Source organism: Elephas maximus, chromosome 19, assembly GCF_024166365.1.
Source record: "Elephas maximus indicus isolate mEleMax1 chromosome 19, mEleMax1 primary haplotype, whole genome shotgun sequence".
NCBI lineage: Eukaryota > Metazoa > Chordata > Mammalia > Proboscidea > Elephantidae > Elephas > Elephas maximus.
In genome coordinates this window covers 17,393,932-17,411,701 of record NC_064837.1, presented here as the reverse complement: position 1 = coordinate 17,411,701, position 17,770 = coordinate 17,393,932, and the positions used below count along the sequence as shown (strand labels likewise).

The 17,770-nt window shown below is 48.2% G+C and overlaps 1 protein-coding gene across 2 annotated transcripts in view; it reads right to left on the bottom strand.

Moving 5' to 3' along the window:
* ITGAE (integrin subunit alpha E) overlaps positions 1–11,061 on the bottom strand; it is a 68,536-nt gene extending 57,475 nt beyond the window's left edge. For both annotated transcript variants that reach the window (XM_049858693.1, XM_049858694.1), the window contains exon 1: positions 10,985–11,061. In XM_049858693.1, the coding sequence (XP_049714650.1) occupies positions 10,985–11,018 (34 nt within the window). In that variant the 5' untranslated portion in view covers positions 11,019–11,061. The remainder of the gene's footprint in view (positions 1–10,984) is intronic.
* Between the last annotated feature and the right edge of the window lie 6,709 nt (positions 11,062–17,770).

The window sequence follows — 17,770 nt, the reverse complement described above, 5'->3', positions numbered from 1 at the left end:
GGCTAGAATAGGAATAGAAAACCAAATCCAAGAAAACAGAAGGAATGAATGAAGATCTGAGCAGATATCAGTGAAATAGAAAAGTAATTTTGAGCAGAAAAAAATCAACAGAGCTGAAGTTTGTTTTGAAAAAAGATTAATAAAACTGATAAGCCTTTAGCAAGGCTGCGAAAGAAAATACAAATTATTGATACCAGGAATGAAAAAAGGACATCACAATAGACTCGGAGACATCACAAAGAGGATATTAGATAAGCTTTATGCCAGTAAACTTGATAATTCAGATGAAATGAACACTTTCTTTGAATACTCCTGTGTCTACTAAAGACATTGAATTCATTATTAAACACATTCCTAAAAAGAACTTCGAGTCCAGATGGTTCACTGGTGAATTCTTCCAAACATTTAAAGAAGGAATAATACCAATCATACACAAACTGTTCAGAGAATAAAAAGTGAGAGACTACCTTCCAATCATTTTACGAAGGCCAGAATAACATTTGTATTAAAACCTGATAAGAACAATATATGAAAGGAAAACTGGCAATCTTTCTCTCTTGAACATAGATGCAAAAATACTAAACAAAATTCTAGTAAATCAAATTCAGAAATACATAAAAAGCATAGTACATCACAACCAAGAACTGATAAACTGAGCTTCATTAAACTAAAGAACTTCTTAAAAAAAAAAATTTATCAACAGACACTATTTTTTAAATTGTGCTTTAAGTGAAAGTTTACAAATCAAGTCAGTCTGTCATACAAAAATTTATATACACCTTGCTATGTACTCCGAGTTGCTCGTCTTCTAATGAGACAGCACACTCCTTCTCTCTACCCTGTATTCCCCATGTCCATTCAGCCAGCTGCTGTCCCCCTCTGCCTTCTCATCTCCCCTCCAGACAGAAGCTGGCCACATAGTGTCATGTGTCTACTTGAGCTGAGAAGCTCACTCCTCACCAGTATCATTTTCTATCTTATAGTCCAATCCAATTCCTGTCTGAAGAGTTGGCTTTGGGAATGGTAACAGTCTTAGGCTAACAGAAGTTCTGGGAACCATGACCTCCAGGTCCTTCTAGTCTCAGTTAGACCATTAAGTCTGGTCTTTTTATGAGAATTTGAGGTCTGCGTTCCACTGCTCTCCTGCTCCATCAGGGATTCTCTGTTGTGTTCCCTGTCAGGGCAGTCATCAGTTGTAGCCAGGCACCATCTAGTTCTGGTCTTAGGCTGATGTAGTCTCTGATTTATGTGGCCCTCTCTGTCTCTTGGGCTCATAATTACCTTGTGTCTTTGGTGTTCTTCCTTCTCCTTTGCTCCAGGTGGGTTGAGACCAACTGGATGCATCTTAGATGGCTGCTTGCTAGCATTGAAGACCCTAGATGCCACTCTTCAAAGTGGGATGTAGAATGTTTTCTTAATATATTTTATTATGCCAATAGACCTAGATGTCCCCTGAAACCATGGTCCCCAGACCCTCGCCGTGCTACTATGGCTTTCAAAGCATTCAGTTCATTCAGGAAATTTCTTTGCTTTTGGTTTAGTCCAGCTGCACTACATCTCCTATGTTGTATGCTGTCTTTCCCTTCAGCTAAAATAGTTCTTGTCTACTGTCTAATTAGTGAACACCCCTCTCCCTCCCTCCCCATCCTCATAACCATCAAAGAATATTTTTTTCTGAGTTTAAACTATTTCTTGAGTTCTTATAATAGAGGTCTCATACAATATTTGTCCTTTTGCAACTGACTAATTTTACTCAGCATAATGCCTTCCAGAGTCCTCCATGTTATGAAATGTTTCACAGATTCATCATTATTCTTTATCAATGCATAGTATTCCATTGTGTGAATATACCACAATTTATTTATCCATTCACCCATTGACGGGCCTTGGTTGCTTCCATCTTTTTGCTATTGTGAACAGTGCTGCAATGAACATGGGCGTGCATATATCTGTTTGTGTACAGGCTCTTACTTCTCTAGGATATATTCCAAGGAGTGGGATTGCTAGATCATATGGTAGTTCTATTTCTAGCTTTTTAAGGACGCACCAAATCGATTTCCAAAGTCTTTGTACCATTTTACATTCCCACCAGCAGTGTATAAATAAGTGTTCTAGTCTCTCCACAGCCTCTCCAACATTTATTATTTTGTGTTTTTTAGATTAAGGCCAGCCTTGTTGGAGTGAGACAGTATCTCATTGTAGTTCAAAAAGACACTATTAAGTGCTTGAAAAGAGATGTATCTGGTGAAGGACTCAGAATATATACAGAATTCTAACAAATCAGTAAGAAAAGGCATGTAAGCTGATAGAAAGAAGGACACTTCACAAAAGAGATTTCCGAAATGTTCAGTAATCATACGAAAAGGTACTCAATTTCTTTAGTCATCAAAAAAAGGCAAGGTAATGGCCATGTGATACCACTACCCAACCACCAGAATGGCTAAAATGAAAAAAGAGAGACAGTCCCAAGGGTTGGCAGCAATGTGCAGCAACTGGCACTCTCAAATACTGCTTGTGAGAGTTGTAAATTGGTACAACTCTTTTAGAAAACAGGTAGCACAAATTGAAGCTGAATATACACACAATCTATGACCCAGCAACTCCATTCTTACACATATAGCCAACAGCAATGTGTTCATACGTTTATCAAAAGACACAAGAACGTTCATAGCCACAGCGTCCATAATAACCCCAAACTGGAAAACCCGAGTATGCATTAATAATAGCATGGATAAATAAATCACCATATATTCACATGACAAAATACAGCAATGAAAATAATTCACTCATAAACATAATGTTGATGAAAGAAGTCGGGAACAAAACAGAACACACCGTCTCATTCCATTTAGATAAATTTTAAAAACAGGTAAAATGATGGTATTAGAAGTTAGGATAGTGGTTACCCTTAGGGGCAAGGTAACTACGGGAAGGGGTCATGATGGGGAGCTCGGGGTGTTGGTAATGTTCTGTATCTTGATATGGGTACTGGCTATGTGGATTTAGCTATCTGAATTTGTCCATGTTTATGTATATTGTACTTCCAAAAAAAAGTTTTCATTAAAAAATAATAAATACACTTATTTGAATCACATTGCATACATATAATCCCATGAGGTCATAATGATATTCAAAAGGGGGAAGGAGGAGGAGAGAGAGAAATAAAAACAAAAGAAATCAAAAGACTTCACTGGTTAGCATTGGCAGCAACAGGGGCACCAGCTCCTTACTCTGAAAATTGACAATTAAAGTGAAAGTAGTAAACATTTAAGGGAACCCTCGTAGTGCAGTGGTTAAGAGCTTGGCTGCTAACCAGAAGGTTGGCAGTTTGAACCCACCAGCTGTTCCGTGGGAGAAAGATGTGGCAGTCTGCGTCGGTAAAGATTACAGACTTGGAAATCCTATGGGGCAGTTCTACTCTGTTCTACAGGGTCAGCAAAAAAGAGGAAGACCCTCAGGGAGATGGATTGACACAGTGGCTGCAACAATGGGCTTGCTCAAACATAAGAACAGTTGTGAGGATGGTGCAGGACCGGGCAGTGCTTCGTTCTGTTGTACACAGGGTCGCTATGAGTGGGAACCAACTCGAGGGCACCTAACAACAACAAAGAATTGTTAATTTTGTTAGGTGATAAGGATGTTGTGACTATGCATGTTCTTCAGAAATGGATACTGAAGTTTTTTGGCATGAAATGACATGATGTTTGAGATTTGCTTTAAAATAATGTATCTGAAACTGTCATGTGCGGATGAATCACCTGCAGTTACTGACTCATTAGGTGAGGGGGTGGGGCTCACATACTAGTCTAGCCAGCTCCCAGAGGATGCCCAGGCTGCCGGTCCTCAGACCACATTTTCAGCAGCGAGACTCTAAAATATATCAGCAAAGGAAACAAAAAGGGAAAGCGAAATAAACACAGCAAGTGTAGCAAAATCTCGATAGCTGTGTGATGTGGGTGATGGGTATACTGGGTTTATTACAGTTATTTTTCTTACTTTTGTACAAGCTTAAAATTTTGTTATTAAAAAAGCAACCTTCCAAAGGCCCCCCAGAGGACTGAGCGGGGGCACTGAGGGCAGCGTCTGTGTCTCCCATCTCTGAATTCCCGGCCCTTCTCCCTGAGCCTGGCACAAAGTGAGCATCTATACTTCATTAGTTTTTCTTGGTATCTGCCTGGCCCGGAATGATGTGTGGTGACTCATAAGGACACACAACACAATAAAACTCATTTTAAAATAATGGAGTGAGCAAAAAGGGCAGGGGAAAATGGAGGTTTAGAAAGTGCGGTGGAACCATTACAGCACAAAGGAGGCCAACAGCTGAACTTTGTATCAATGAGCGCGATTGCTTTATATCATGGGCCCCACCCTGGGCTCTGAACACAGAGCTGGCACACAGTAGGCTCTTAATAAAAGTAGTTGTGGCATAAATTCGTGAATGAATGGATTTACGCTTTCTTGAAGCCAACATCAGAAACCCTGGTGGCGTAGTGGTTAAGCGCTACAGCTGCTGGCCAAGGGGTCGGCAGTTCAAATCTGCCAGGCACTGCTCAGAAACCCTATGGGGTGGTTCTACTCTGTCCTATAGGGTCGCTATGAGCCGGAATCGACTCGATGGCACTGGGTTTTTTTTTTTTTTTGAAGCCAACATAAAGATGACAATGATCAGACACATCATTCGCCAATACCAGTTACTGTCAAGTTAATCCTGGGTGACCCCCAGGTGTGTCAGAATGGAACTGTGCTCAACATGGTTTTCAATCGTTGATTTTTTGGAAGTAGACTGCCAGGCTTTTCTTCTGAGGTACCTCTGGGTGGATTCGAACACCCAATCTTTCACTTAGCATCCAAGTACATTAACTGTTGGCATCACCCACATCATTTACAGTGTCCGCAGAATTTTAAAAACTGAAAAATAAAAAAGTGACTATCTGATGAAGCACAACTATTCCTGTTACTTAAACCAGAAAAAATTTCTCTGAGGGCCCTCTTAGCAAGAACACTAAGAATGAACAAACCCCACACCCCAAGTTTCCGGGAGCTGTTATTCGTGTCCTCCCGCCATAACCTCAAAGTAGAATGCAGAGAACTTCACCAGACCATCAGCTCTTCCCCATTTGGGGGTGGTCACGGATCCTTCTGAGAATCTGGAGAAATTATCAAAGCCCCCTGCACTCCCCCGAATGCACATCTGTACAAAATCTTCCTCTGCCTGAGACGCTCTCTCCACAGGTGTCTTACGGCCTCCTCCTCCTCACCATTTGTTCTCGGAGAGGCCTTCCTGACCTCCCCCCGCCCGGGGACTCCGTACCCCCACAAGCCTTGACTAGAGCATCTACCACAGTAGGAAATGACCTCACTTGTCATGTTTATTGCCCATGACAGCAAGTCACAGGGGGCAAAGACAGTATGAGTCGCCTTCTCGACCACATTACCCTGAGACCTGGAACACAGGCCTGCACTCGGTAGGTTGACTGAAGGGGGTTCACAGACCCCCTAAATTCTACCCACGGGCCCTCGAGGACTATAGATCAAGACCCCAGGTCAGGGAGAGGGCTGCCCTGCACTGCATGAATAAAGAGCTTAGGTACAGGACAGCCAGCATGGAGTTTGGCTCAGGCTCCAGGCTGGACCCTGTGTTTCTTGGTCAGCGAGGCTGGGCTAAGAGTGGTCAGCAAAGGTGTGTTGAACCAACTAGAAAAGAACTAAAACATGAGAACTATCAGCTTGTTCCAAGAGGTGACTGGAGGGCCTTCTTTTCTCCCTTTTTTTCTGTCTGTGTAACTGATGTGATTTGAAACCCCTAAGAAAAGCCCAGTCTTCCCTTCTGGGTCCCAATGGCACCACCCCAACCCAGCCCAAAGCACACCCTCTGCCCCGTAAGCTCTGCATCCCATCAGCCCCTCTGCACCCACTCCCTGAATACCACCCCTGCCTTTCCACCTCCAGGTCTTTGCACGTGTTATTGCCTCTGTCTAAGGCACCTTCCTCACGCACAGCCCCTCCTTGGGGCCCTGCCAGACACTCCCTGCCCCAGGAGCCAACCTAGGTTCTCAGGTAGCGTGTCTGTCTGGCTCTGACTAAATCCTGTCTGGGTCAGAGAGATCTGTGATTAAGTCTGTCTCCCCCAAACTGTGACCTGATCTGAATCATCCACGACACCCTCAACCACAAGCCTGGCTCAGCACAGGGCAAGGCCCAGAAGAGGTGCCCTGGAAATGTCAGAATGGGCCAGAAATGTCTGTGCCTCACCCTCACCCCATTTTTGCTTCATTCAACAGAGGAATCTTGGAAGAGGAGGGAGAGATGAGAAGATAGGCAGAGAGACATCACAGTTATCCAGTCGGGGCCCTGCTGTCTTCCAGGCACCGTGCTAGGTGCTAGGCCCAGAGAGGTCAAGCAATTTGTTCACGGTCCATTAGTCATTTGAAGACTTGTGTCTGGGGCCCAGTTATGGCTGGTTCCAAAGCCTTTGGGAAAAGCTGGAGGCACTAAGGGGTTGGTGAACACAGACAGCAGGGCCCCAAATGGCCCCCAGAAACTGGGCACTGCTCCTGCTTGGCACTGCTGGGCTAGCAGCTTGGCACTGCTGGGCTAGCAGCTCAGCACAGGGTCAGAGCTCTGGCTTAGCGGACAGGTACCTGGGTTGGTGAGCCTCCTGTGCTCTGTGGCAAAGTGGGACCAGAACATGGAGAGGGGCCACAGTGACCGAGCTTTCCCAGCCACCCTAGCCAATCTGAGAGCCAGCTGGTGCCCAAGGTGCATGGCTCACCTTGCTCAAGCTGACTCCCTCCAGGCCCCTAACATTTTACCTTTGCTTGGGCTGTCCCTAGACCAGGTAACCCCTTCCCTTCACCCTCTTCCCACTGAGACTCAGAGAAAATAGTCTCACAGAGTCACTGAAGGGCCCTGGGCTTGCCACCTCACCTCAGTTTGCCCATTTTTAATATGGCGGTGTGCACATCAAACAGGGCAACACCTGGCCCAGCATCTGATGTGTTGGAGGCTCAGTATGTGGATGCTACTGTTAAACCAAAAAAAAAAAAAAAAAAACCAACAAACCCCTTGTCATGGAGTCAATTCCAACTCCTAGCAACCCTATAGGACAGAGTAGAACAACCCATAGGGTTTCTAAGGAGTAGCTGGTAGATTCGAACTGCCGATCTTTTCGTTTGCAGCCGAGCTCTTTACCACTGCACCACCAGGGCTCCATGCTAATGTTAGAGGGCTCTAATCACAAGAGCAGGACTTCCATTTCTGACAGCCTTGCCTTCTGTCTCAAGGCTGTGAGACATCAGAGCCTAGCCAAACCAGTGCCTGTCACCACACTAGCCACAGGGCCGCCTCCCCCAAGCTGTCCCAGCCGCATGGCCTGCTGAGTCAGACAGAGATCCCCCCTCCATCCTGTCAGCCACCACTACCTGCCCCACCCTGTCCCCCTTATCTCCCCCATCACACTGGGGTTTTAGACACATAGTCTCACAGCACAACAGTCATCGCTATCCCGCTTTAGGAAAAAGAGGCCCAGGGGGCGTGGTTTGCCCAAATCTGTACAAGGAGCCAGCTGTAGAAGTAGGACGAGAACCCAGGTGTCCTGACACCCTGCCCAATGCCCAGAAAGGCCCTCAGTAGAGCATCTGTCTAGTGAAGCCCCGTCCTCACGAACCTCGGGTCTTCAGCCCGCCAACCTGGCCTTTTCACCGCACAGCCTTATCATCTCTAACCCAAACCTTACAGCCATCCTGGCCCCCTCCCTCTCCCTTTACAATCCACCTAATGATAATAATAGCCAATGGGTCTGGAAAAAGCCTGTGCTGGGCACCATGCTAAGTGCACATGGATTTTCTGATCTTCCTCTTACAAATTTCTCACGGGCGTCTCCTCCCCATGCCCATCCGCCCCAATATCCCTGGACTGGACCTCAGCAGCAGCCTCCTCACTGCCTCCCCTTTCTCCCAGAACCCGCTCTCAAACAACGCGTAAATCCAACGGTTACCACCCTGCTTAGAACCTTCTGCGGTTCCCTGTTGCCCTTGGAGTAAAGTCCAAGCTCCCTCAGCCTGGCTCTCCAGGCCCACGGTCTCCCTATACACACTCCACAAGACAACCTTCCTGAGAAGGTGAGAGGTGTTGGGTTCCATACTCCCCACAAATGCTACACTTCTCTGACACTCTACCTTTGCTTGGGCTGTTCCCTCTGCCTGGAATGCCCTTTCTCCATTGCCCTTGTTGTGGGGCCTAGGCGTCCTCAATGGGCTGGGGCTAGAGGGGCTATCTCTGTGTGTGTCTCTGTGTGTGTGTTACAGCCTGCTTTCTCATCATGTAGGAGCCCCCAGGACAGGGACAGTGCTACCCTCACCTTTGTCCTCACCACCAACACCCAGCTTGGCCTGCTAGCGGGGAAGGATGTCAGGCAACGTCAGAGCAGACAGCCTTCTGCTCCCACGCAAACCTCACCCTCCAACTTCCTAAAAACCAGATTCCTCACACCCCCACACCTTTGTCCACATTGTTTCCTCTACACAGAAAGTACCCCCACCCCCTGTCTGTACCTGCTAACAGCCACCCCATCCTTGAAGGCCCACCTCAGACACTAGAGTCCCCCACCTGCAATGACCAAGGGTTCTATGACCACACTTGCACAAAGGTCCAGGCTGGTGTCCTGGGGCAGGCCTGGGTCTGCTGCCCTCTGGTTCCCCCAGCAGGCCCAGCAGCCCGAAGGCCTCAGCCTGAGTTGGTCAGAGGTCAGCAGAGCAGGTCAGGGGCTCTGGCTCCTTCTTCCCCACTGTAAGGTTTTATAGGTCGCTAGCACAGTTCCCTTCACACGATGAGGGATGTAGACTCAACCGCTGAAACCCAGAGAGGAGAAGTGAGTCGCTTCCATCACAGATATCAGTTAGGAGTGAAGACTGAACTGGAGACAGTGGGCTGTCAGGCAGCACGGTATGATGGAGTTGTGTGTTGGGGAGATGTGTGGGCAGTTCCAGATCTCAGTGTTTATCTGCGCCCAACTCATCTGCTCCCAGGGATAAGAAGTGGGCATCACCACAGTGGGTGACCTGGGAAGGTAGAAGGTCAGGGTCAGGCCAGAAGGTCCTAGAGTCCCTCCAGCCTAGGGAGATCCATCCAGGCACAGGAGTCAGGGCTCTGGGTCTGGGGTCACAGTCTGAGGGGTTGCTCTCGCCCTCCCCGCCACCTCCTTGCCATTCTCTCAGACTCTCCTCAGCCGTCAAGACTCAGCAACAGTCCCACCTCCTCCAGAAGCTCTCCAGGACTGGTCCATCCCTAAGTCTCAAGACCCCACCACTGGGAGCAGAATTGTCACAGCTTCGTTTCTCCCACCCAGACTGGAGCTGCTGGTGCCCTGCTCTCGCCCTCTTCCCAGAGCCTAGCCAAGCTGAGGGCTGAGCGATCTCATTGCAAGTCCGCCCCATCTGCTCTCTGCTGGCCATCAGCCTGGGGAGTGCAGAGCTTCAGAAAGGGCTTGACAAATGTCATCTGCTGGAAAAGGTGCTGGGGTGATGGCTGGATGTCCTAGAGGCTGCAGGAGACAGCGATGAGCAGAAGCCCAGAGTGATCCCAGGGTTATGGTCCCAGGCCATGAGACAGTTCAGAGCTGGGAGGCAGGGCAGAGGCCTAGGCTTGAGCCCTGGCTCTATTGGTACTTGCTTGCAACCCTGGGAATCACTACCCCTCCAGGCCTCAGTCATCTCCTCTGCACTGGGAGGGTGCGGTCCAGAGTCTAGTCTAAGCATTTTCTCTGGACATTCTTTGTGATGGGGAACTAAAACCATAAACCATGGGGGTGAGGCCCTCTTCAAACCCAGTATGTAACTGAAAATAAAGACAAGTCTAAACTAAAATGAGGAAAAGTTCAACAAAGTTTTGGTTTTCCCATGACTATTTTCGTCTTTTTGAAATATCAAAATACATCTGTCCAAAAATGTAGGCTCTGCTGGTGCCCTACTCATGTTTTGGCCTGCCTCTTGGGTGATCTTGTCCCTGATGGATGCCATCCCCGAGTCCCCCCCCAGCATGACCTCAGCTGTCTCCAGGCACTGTTTGTGCTCCATAACTGGCCCCAGCCCATCCTCCAGAGAGAACTCAGATTCCCAGGCGCCTCTGAACTATGTACAACTAACTGTCCATCTAATTCTCACTCCTGTCAAGCTTCTGGACAGAGAAGGAGTTCCCAGGAAGCCTTCCTAGATCACTAGGCAGGCTCGCCCTGGCCTCAGCCTTGATCTGATCCCCTCCTGGAGCTTATTGACCATGTTCACTCAGTCTCAGCCCTGGGCCTCACAGGCAGGTGCAGGCTTATGGCCTGGCTTACTAACCTGGCTTCCATGGGCAGCTTAAAGGCCAGAATGGGACCCCCAGTGAGAAGAGGAAGTGTCTCCTCCCCCCCCCTCCACCTACACACTATTTCTCACACTGGCCCTAACATCAGAACAGGAAGCAGGCTCCCCCCAACACACTCACCCACTACCATGCAGACACAGGACCCCAGTCTCTTGATAGAACATTCTCACAGGCTCACCCTCATCAACTGAACCCCTGGTCTGTAACAGAAGGGTGCTCTGCTAGGCAGGGTGGGGGGGCATTGTCAGGGTATGCACTCTGAGAACAAACTCAGTACAAACTAGAGGAGGTGCCCAGAGTGGGTGCTGTGGGGACAGGGCCTGGGGTGGGGGTGCTGGCTAGAGGGAGCAGGGAGCAGAGCCCTGGAATCTGAGGCCACAGGCTGTCAGCACTGTCAACCCAGAGCCTCAGAGGCCCTTCCCAGGAAGCCTGGAGATCTTCCCTGAAGAAGCTCTCCACTGTTCACCTTTTGGCCCCCCACTTACACAAGCTTTTTGCCGACCTCTGGCCCTGACTGTGCCCCAGCAGACAGACAGACAAAGCTGCGCTCTGCAGATACCCAGCTGGAGCTGGGGGTGCAGCAGCTCATTTGGGGGTGAGGGTGAGGGTGAGGCTGACTTACTGGTCATGTAGAGCAGAGTGTGGAAGAGCCACATCCCGGCTGGAGCCAAGGGAGCCGCGCTGTGAAACTGACGTGAGCTAGAGGTGGGCCTCAGCCCTCTGCTTCCCCTCCTCTCAGCTGGGCGGCCAGGAGGCGGGGACACAGGCACTTTCAAGTAGTCACAGACACTCCCGCTCAAACACCGTGTGGCTTCCTCAGCAGCTCCTGCTGGGTCCTGGGAGCTCGCCACCCACGTTTTGACCAGCACTTTCCTGGCATGGTGGGCCAAGGTTTGGCCCCGGGGCCATAATCCTGTGTGTCCTTGGCAGATGTTTGAGGTGCAAGAGCAAGATCAATCCAGACTGTTGTCAGCATCAGCCACGTGAGCGAGTCCAGCCCCCTGCCCTGCCCCAGAACCACCACACACTTTAGCCAGGCCCCAGCCCAGGGTCCTTGGCAACGGTTGCCTCAGCAGGGAGAGCGGGTTCTCCCTCCACACGGTGTGCCCCACAGCCAGAAAGCGGGCTCCTACACCTGGCTCATGCACTCAACGCCCTGGGGCCGTAGAGGACCAGGCCAGCAGGAAGACCCAGTGCAGAAGGTCTCCATTCAACTCTGGTGGGATTTTCTTCAAAATCTGGCTACAGCACCATGATGCTGAAGCTGATTTAAACCCTGAGATACCAGAGTAACAGAAGAGGTAAAATTCCACAGATCTTTCAGCACACCTCTGATCCTTCCCAGCATCCCAGAGAACAAATCATAGTGGTTTGCTGTCATATTTGAAAGCGTTAACTTCGCAATTTGTCAAAATTTCCCTGTGGGACCAAGTCTTTGTCACCGAAGTTTCTCCCACATCCACTGCTTCCCAGGTTGCTGGGAGTGTAGAATAGTGCTGTCCAACAGAAGGTTCTGCAAGGCTGGAGCCGCTCTCTAGCTGCACTGTCCAATACAGCAGCCACTAGCCACATGTGGCCACTGAGCCCTTGAAATGTCACCAGTGTGACTGAGGAACTGAATTTTAAATTTTATTTAGGTAGTTTAAATATAAGTTGGAGATTCCATGCCTCTCTCACGTGGATGTCTGCATCCCTCGTTAGAGCACTGAAGCGTTAATCAACCATGGACAACAGTGTTGACTTAATGACTAGATATAAACCAGTTTTATTTTGTTTCTCACATTACAAAGCTGCTTGGCTCAAGTTTTATGAAAATCCAATGACACTTAAATATTTTTGCATTGTCTGCTTTGATCTGACAAAACACCTACAATTCGTATGACAGCTCCCTGACCTTACATGGTTGTCTGAGTAGAGATTACAATCTACCATTTTCCCCCCACATACCACCCACCAGAGAAGTTAAACAGCTGAAAAAGTGAAACTCCGATCTGCATCCAAATCTAATGATTTCCTGCCCCATCACAATAAAGACCATTCTAAGTCTGCTTACCCTTCACAGACCAGGTGGGGACCTGCTGCCTTGGCTCAGTGACCCTCAGGGGCTCAGTGACCTTCTCCTCAGGGACTCAGTGACCTTCTTCCCTTCTGAGTTCCAAGGGCACTTGGTAGAGCCACGGAGGGACTCCTTTCCCCACCACTGGCTCTGAGGGGAAAGCCAGCTAGTAGCCCAAGGTCACAGAGCAGATGAGTGGCAAGGCCGGACTAGACCCAGGACTGCAGCTCGAGGATTCTGCAAGAAGCAAGACTTCGCCTTTGGAATGTGTAGTTCTGGACACCAGACAAAGTCGATGACTGTGGATATTGGGTGAGGAGAAGGGCCATTTTCTGCATTTTTGTAGACTTCTAGAATGCTGATTCATGCTGCATTCATTTAAGATGTATTTATCCAAGCTTGCCCGTTCCAGTGCAGAAGATCCTTAATCATGAGCAGGGACTCTTCTAGCCCACCTGACAATAACTGCTTTCCCGTCAAACCCAAACTTAAGGTCCCAGGACCAGGGGCCAGGTTTTGTCCTGTAATACTCCTCCTCACAATACCTAATACAAGGCCGGGCACTTGGCAAGTGTGCGATCACTACCACACTTACCTAAAAGAAATGTGAAAATGGTTTCCTAATTCATTTTACTTTAAAAAAAAAAGGGGGGGGGATCAACTTGAGGAACATTCTATAATATAACCAGGCTGTACGCTTCAAAAATGTCAATATCATGACAGACAGAAAGGCTGAGGAAATGCTCTGGATCAAAGAAGCCTAAACAGAGGATAACTTAATGCACTGTGTGATCCTGGACCAGAAAAAAAACAGTTCTTTCAAAAACATTATTAGGACGGTTGGCAAAACTGAAACATGAGCTACCAATTAGGTAATGTTGTACTGATTAGATAGTATTACACATTTCCTGAATTGGATAACTATACTGTGGTCATTTGAGGGAACGTCCTTGTTCTTAGGAAATATATACTATTTCAGGAGTCAAGGAACATGGTGTATGCAAATGGTTCTTGGAGGAAGGGGGAAGGAAAGGGGGAGAGGGAAAAGGTGGGGAAGAGGCAGAGTGAATGATAAAATACAATGTGGTGAAGGGTTCTTTGTTCTACCCTTGCAACTGTTCTGTGATTTTGAAATTATTTCAAAAAGAGAAGGTAAAAAATGTTAAAGGATGGTGGAGATTCCTTCTAAACATGTGCTCAGCATGAGGGAAAAGGACTAACTGCCCTGGGGAGAACATCCAAAGGACTGACGTTGTGCTCCTTGGTGGGCAGTGAAGGTTCCTTCAGCCCTGTACACAGCCTGCCCCACAGCCTCCAGCCTCTGGAATGCTTCTGACTGCCCACTTGCCTTCTGAGTCCTAGGAAGCTGGGAAGAGTGAACTTGAAAGAGTGAGGGCATTACTGAGACAGCGGCAGCCGGACAGAGGTGGCTGAGCACTCAGCACCAAGAGCCCTACGTGCTGGCCCTCATCTAATCCTCACAGCCACCCTGCCAGGCAGCACCACAATTATCCCTATTTCAAAGGGGAGGATGCTGCCTCCTTCAGAGCCACTACAAACCCTACTGCATTCAGATCCTTGGGTCTAAGCCCTTCCTCGTTTGTGAACTCTTCAAAAGTAGAGGCTTCATTCTACAAACATATACTGGGATCCTTGTGTTCCTGGGCCACGTCCTCAAAACTCTCCCAAATAAAAGATTGAGTGGGGTGTGTGTGTGGTGGGAGGATGGCAAGGAAGGGGATCCTCTTGTCCTTTCATAATGGGGCAGAGCGGGGCTGGGAGTTACACTGGGTCTGGAACCAAGGGTTCAAGGGCTCAGGCCTCTTGCTTGCCCCCATCTCCTTCCTGCCCAGTTTATACTGCTAATGTTCCCTGGGAAAGCACAGCAGGGATCCTAGAGCTCACGTTCCCACTAGAAGGAAACCTGGACTTCATCCCAGTTGACCCTTCATTTACAGACAGGGAAAGTGAGACCCAGAGAAGTGAGGGACTTGCTCAGTCTTCTCCAGTAAGCATGGGAGGTAGAATGAGTCTCTGGGGTCCATCCGAGCCCCAGCTCCTATCCTATTTATTTGAGGTTTCCAAAGAGACACTCTACCTAAGCCATAAGTGCTGCCTCCTGTTCACCGGCCCTCTGAGAAATCCTTGCCAATGAAGAGAGACACATCGCAGGATTAAACCCCACCACGACAACCCCAGGAAGGGACGAGAAGGCCACGTCCTCTCTCATGGCAATGGTGTGCCCACTTGCTCTCATTAACCTACCCTGGCCTGGCGGGGGGCAGGGAGGGGGGTGGCACAGGGCCAGACAATCTGCAGTAACACAAATTCTCAACCATTTAAGAATTTGGCATCCAGAGAGAGCCTCTGGAATTGCTCAAACACATACAAACACTGGGGGAGGCTGTTCTCTTTGGTAGGTAAATACCACCCATATCCTAGAGTTTTATTTAAACACAGCAAAATCCCACTTTCAAGAAGCCCATGTGGATGGAAACGGCAGGCTTGAGAAACAAGGTTGAGTGTGGCAGAGATTAGAGTCCTGGACTGGGAAAGCTAGGCCTGAGTGCCACACTAAGACAGGCCTAAGTGGACAAGGTACTTGTCCTCTCATACTTGTCCTCTCAAAGCCCATATCCCCCTCTACGGAATGGAGCTTGAAAAGCTGCTGTGATAACCAAAAGCACAGTGGCACAGAAGCAGCTGGTTACCGGCACGACCTAGTTGCTTCTGGGGCAGCAGACATAGCGAAGACTCCAAACTATTTAAAACAGGTCTCTGAGCCAGTATTTCCCTAATTGCTCCCAGGAATATCAAAGTTCTGTGAAATGTTCATATAGTTTCAGTTAATAAAAAATAATAATAAAAGATGCTGCATGCAATATTTTTCCTTCTAAAATTTATTTTATAAACATATTTTAAAAGTTCTAGATGATTACTGTTGGTCAAGTTATGCAACAACAATCTGCCTTGAATAAAGTGTGCTGTTCTCAATACTATCAAAGCATTCTGTCTCGTTAATTCTTAAAAAAGAAAAACCGTTAAACTTCTCATTTACTTCTTGTTACACAGGGTTTTACAAGCAAATACTTAGGAAACCTGTGCAGGAACTAATTCACCTGTGCAGCCGCGTCTGCTGTCGACTTTGATCCAGTCTCTGTCAGCACGTCGCTGTAACCGACACGCTTTGTGTGAGAAGCCTGAGGGTTGCCGCTTTAGGGGGAGGAGCTGCGGCTGGGAGGAGCTGTTTCACTTTGCCTTCCTCACCAACAGGACTGCAGCCTCAGAGCTGGCTCAGGGGTCCCTCTTTGGGGTCTCTTACCTACTTGCCGGCTTCCTTCAGGAATCCTTTCCTGGGGCAGATGGATGCTTTTCTAACAAATACCTGCACGATTCCCGGCAAATTCTTTATACAGCTGGGTGAACTTTACCTCAGGTACGGCTAAAACATCAAAATGTGCTACTTACTGCGGCCTAATTAATCAGGTCTTTCTTACTCGAGCAGTTTCAGCACCTCTGACCCATCTTCCCCTTTGAGAACCTGGTAGTCTCACCTAGAAGTAAACTAGCCTGCAGACAGTGTCGCCAGAACTGGGGCTTTGACCGCAACTCATTCACTGACCCAACACTTAGGAAGCACTACTTACTCTGGGCTGGCCTGGTAGAAGGATAGAGAGATAACAACACCAAGGTACCTGCTCACTTACTCCCGCATGACAGGCTAGAAGGAAAAATGACACACGAAAAGAAGCGTTGCAGGCGCAAGGCAGAAAAGTGAGACTAGCACATAAGAAGGAACGCTGGTGACACAATGGTCAAGCACTTGGCTGCTAACTGAAGGGTTGGGGGTTCAAGCCCACCAGCCTCTATGAGAGAAAAGACCTGGAGAGCTGCTCCTGTAGATTTCATCCCAGGAAACCCTATGGGGCAGTTCTACTCTTATATAGGATCGCTATGAGTCACAACTGACTGAACAGCACACAATGAACATGTAAGTGGATGGGCTGTTCCCACAGCTGGGGGATTTAACACTCATTTTCATGACTCTGAAGGACCTGCTGGTGCTAGGCATGGTACTAGATGCTGGGGAACCACTGTGAACAGCCAGACACAGTCCCTGCTCTCACAGAGCTTACAGTCTAGCAAGAGACAAACTAGGAAACAGGGAATTACGATCCAGTGTGTAGATGCTGGGTGGGTTGGTGGAGGTGTAGTGGTTTTGTATCATACACATTTCACTGATGCAAACACAACTGCATTTGTCGGAAAATATTTTAAAAAAAAAAGAGAGAGAGAGAGACAAGACTTTTGGGCCATCATTCTACCTGCCCCCCCACTCAAGGAGCACAGAGGGGCAGGAAGGCTTGAGGCAGGGGTGTCTCTGCTGCTGCTGTGGCCTCAGTTCCCACCAACCTCTAAAAAGTGAGCTCCTCACCTGAGTGATTCTAATGCCTATAAAATAAGTGTTTGTTTCCACCGAGCGGGCCCTATATGCAGGCCAACCACTTCCCCTGGTGCTCATCCAAAGGAACAGTGATCTGTCCCCACTGGGCCTTGAGATGGGTTCTTCAATATGGCGCCTTCTTCAGGACCTGGCTCGGCAAGTTGGGGATAGCCTCCTGGATAGACCCCTAAAACCTTGGGGATGAGAGGGGAAAAAGGCAAGCCTGAGGCAAAGGCGGAAAGGGACAGGTGGTGTGTGTCACCGGGGGGGGGGGCAGGAACAAGCACCATGCAGCCTGGAAGCCTGGTGAGATCGAGATGGAGCCAGATAACTAGTGAGCAGAGGGCTGAGAGGACTAGGGAGAAACAAGCCAAAGACACTGCCAGAGGCTAGATCCTGGCCAGCTTGTAGGCTCTCAAAGGAATTTGGAATTTATCCCAAGGGCAATGGTGATGCTTTGGAAGGGCTTTAAGCACAAGCACGACAGACTTAGATTCCCATTTAAGAAAGCTCATTTTGAACCGTATGAAAAGTTGTTCAACATCATTAGCCATCAGGAAAATGCATATCAAAACCAGAAAAAACCACCTCACATCCACTAGGACGGCTATAATAACAAAGACAGACAATAACAAGTGTTGTTGGCAAGGATATAGAGAAATTGGAGCCCTCACACACTGCTGGTGGGAATGTAAAATGATGCCACCATGATGGACAACAGTCTAGTAGTTCCTCAAAAGGTTAAACACAGTGTTACCATATGATCCAGCAATTCCATTGAGTTATATTCCAAAGAGACATGAAAACATATGCCCACACAACAACCTGTACACAATTGTTCACAGCAGCAGTATTCATAAGAGCTAAAAATTGGAAACAACCCAAATGCCCACCAGCTGATGACTGGA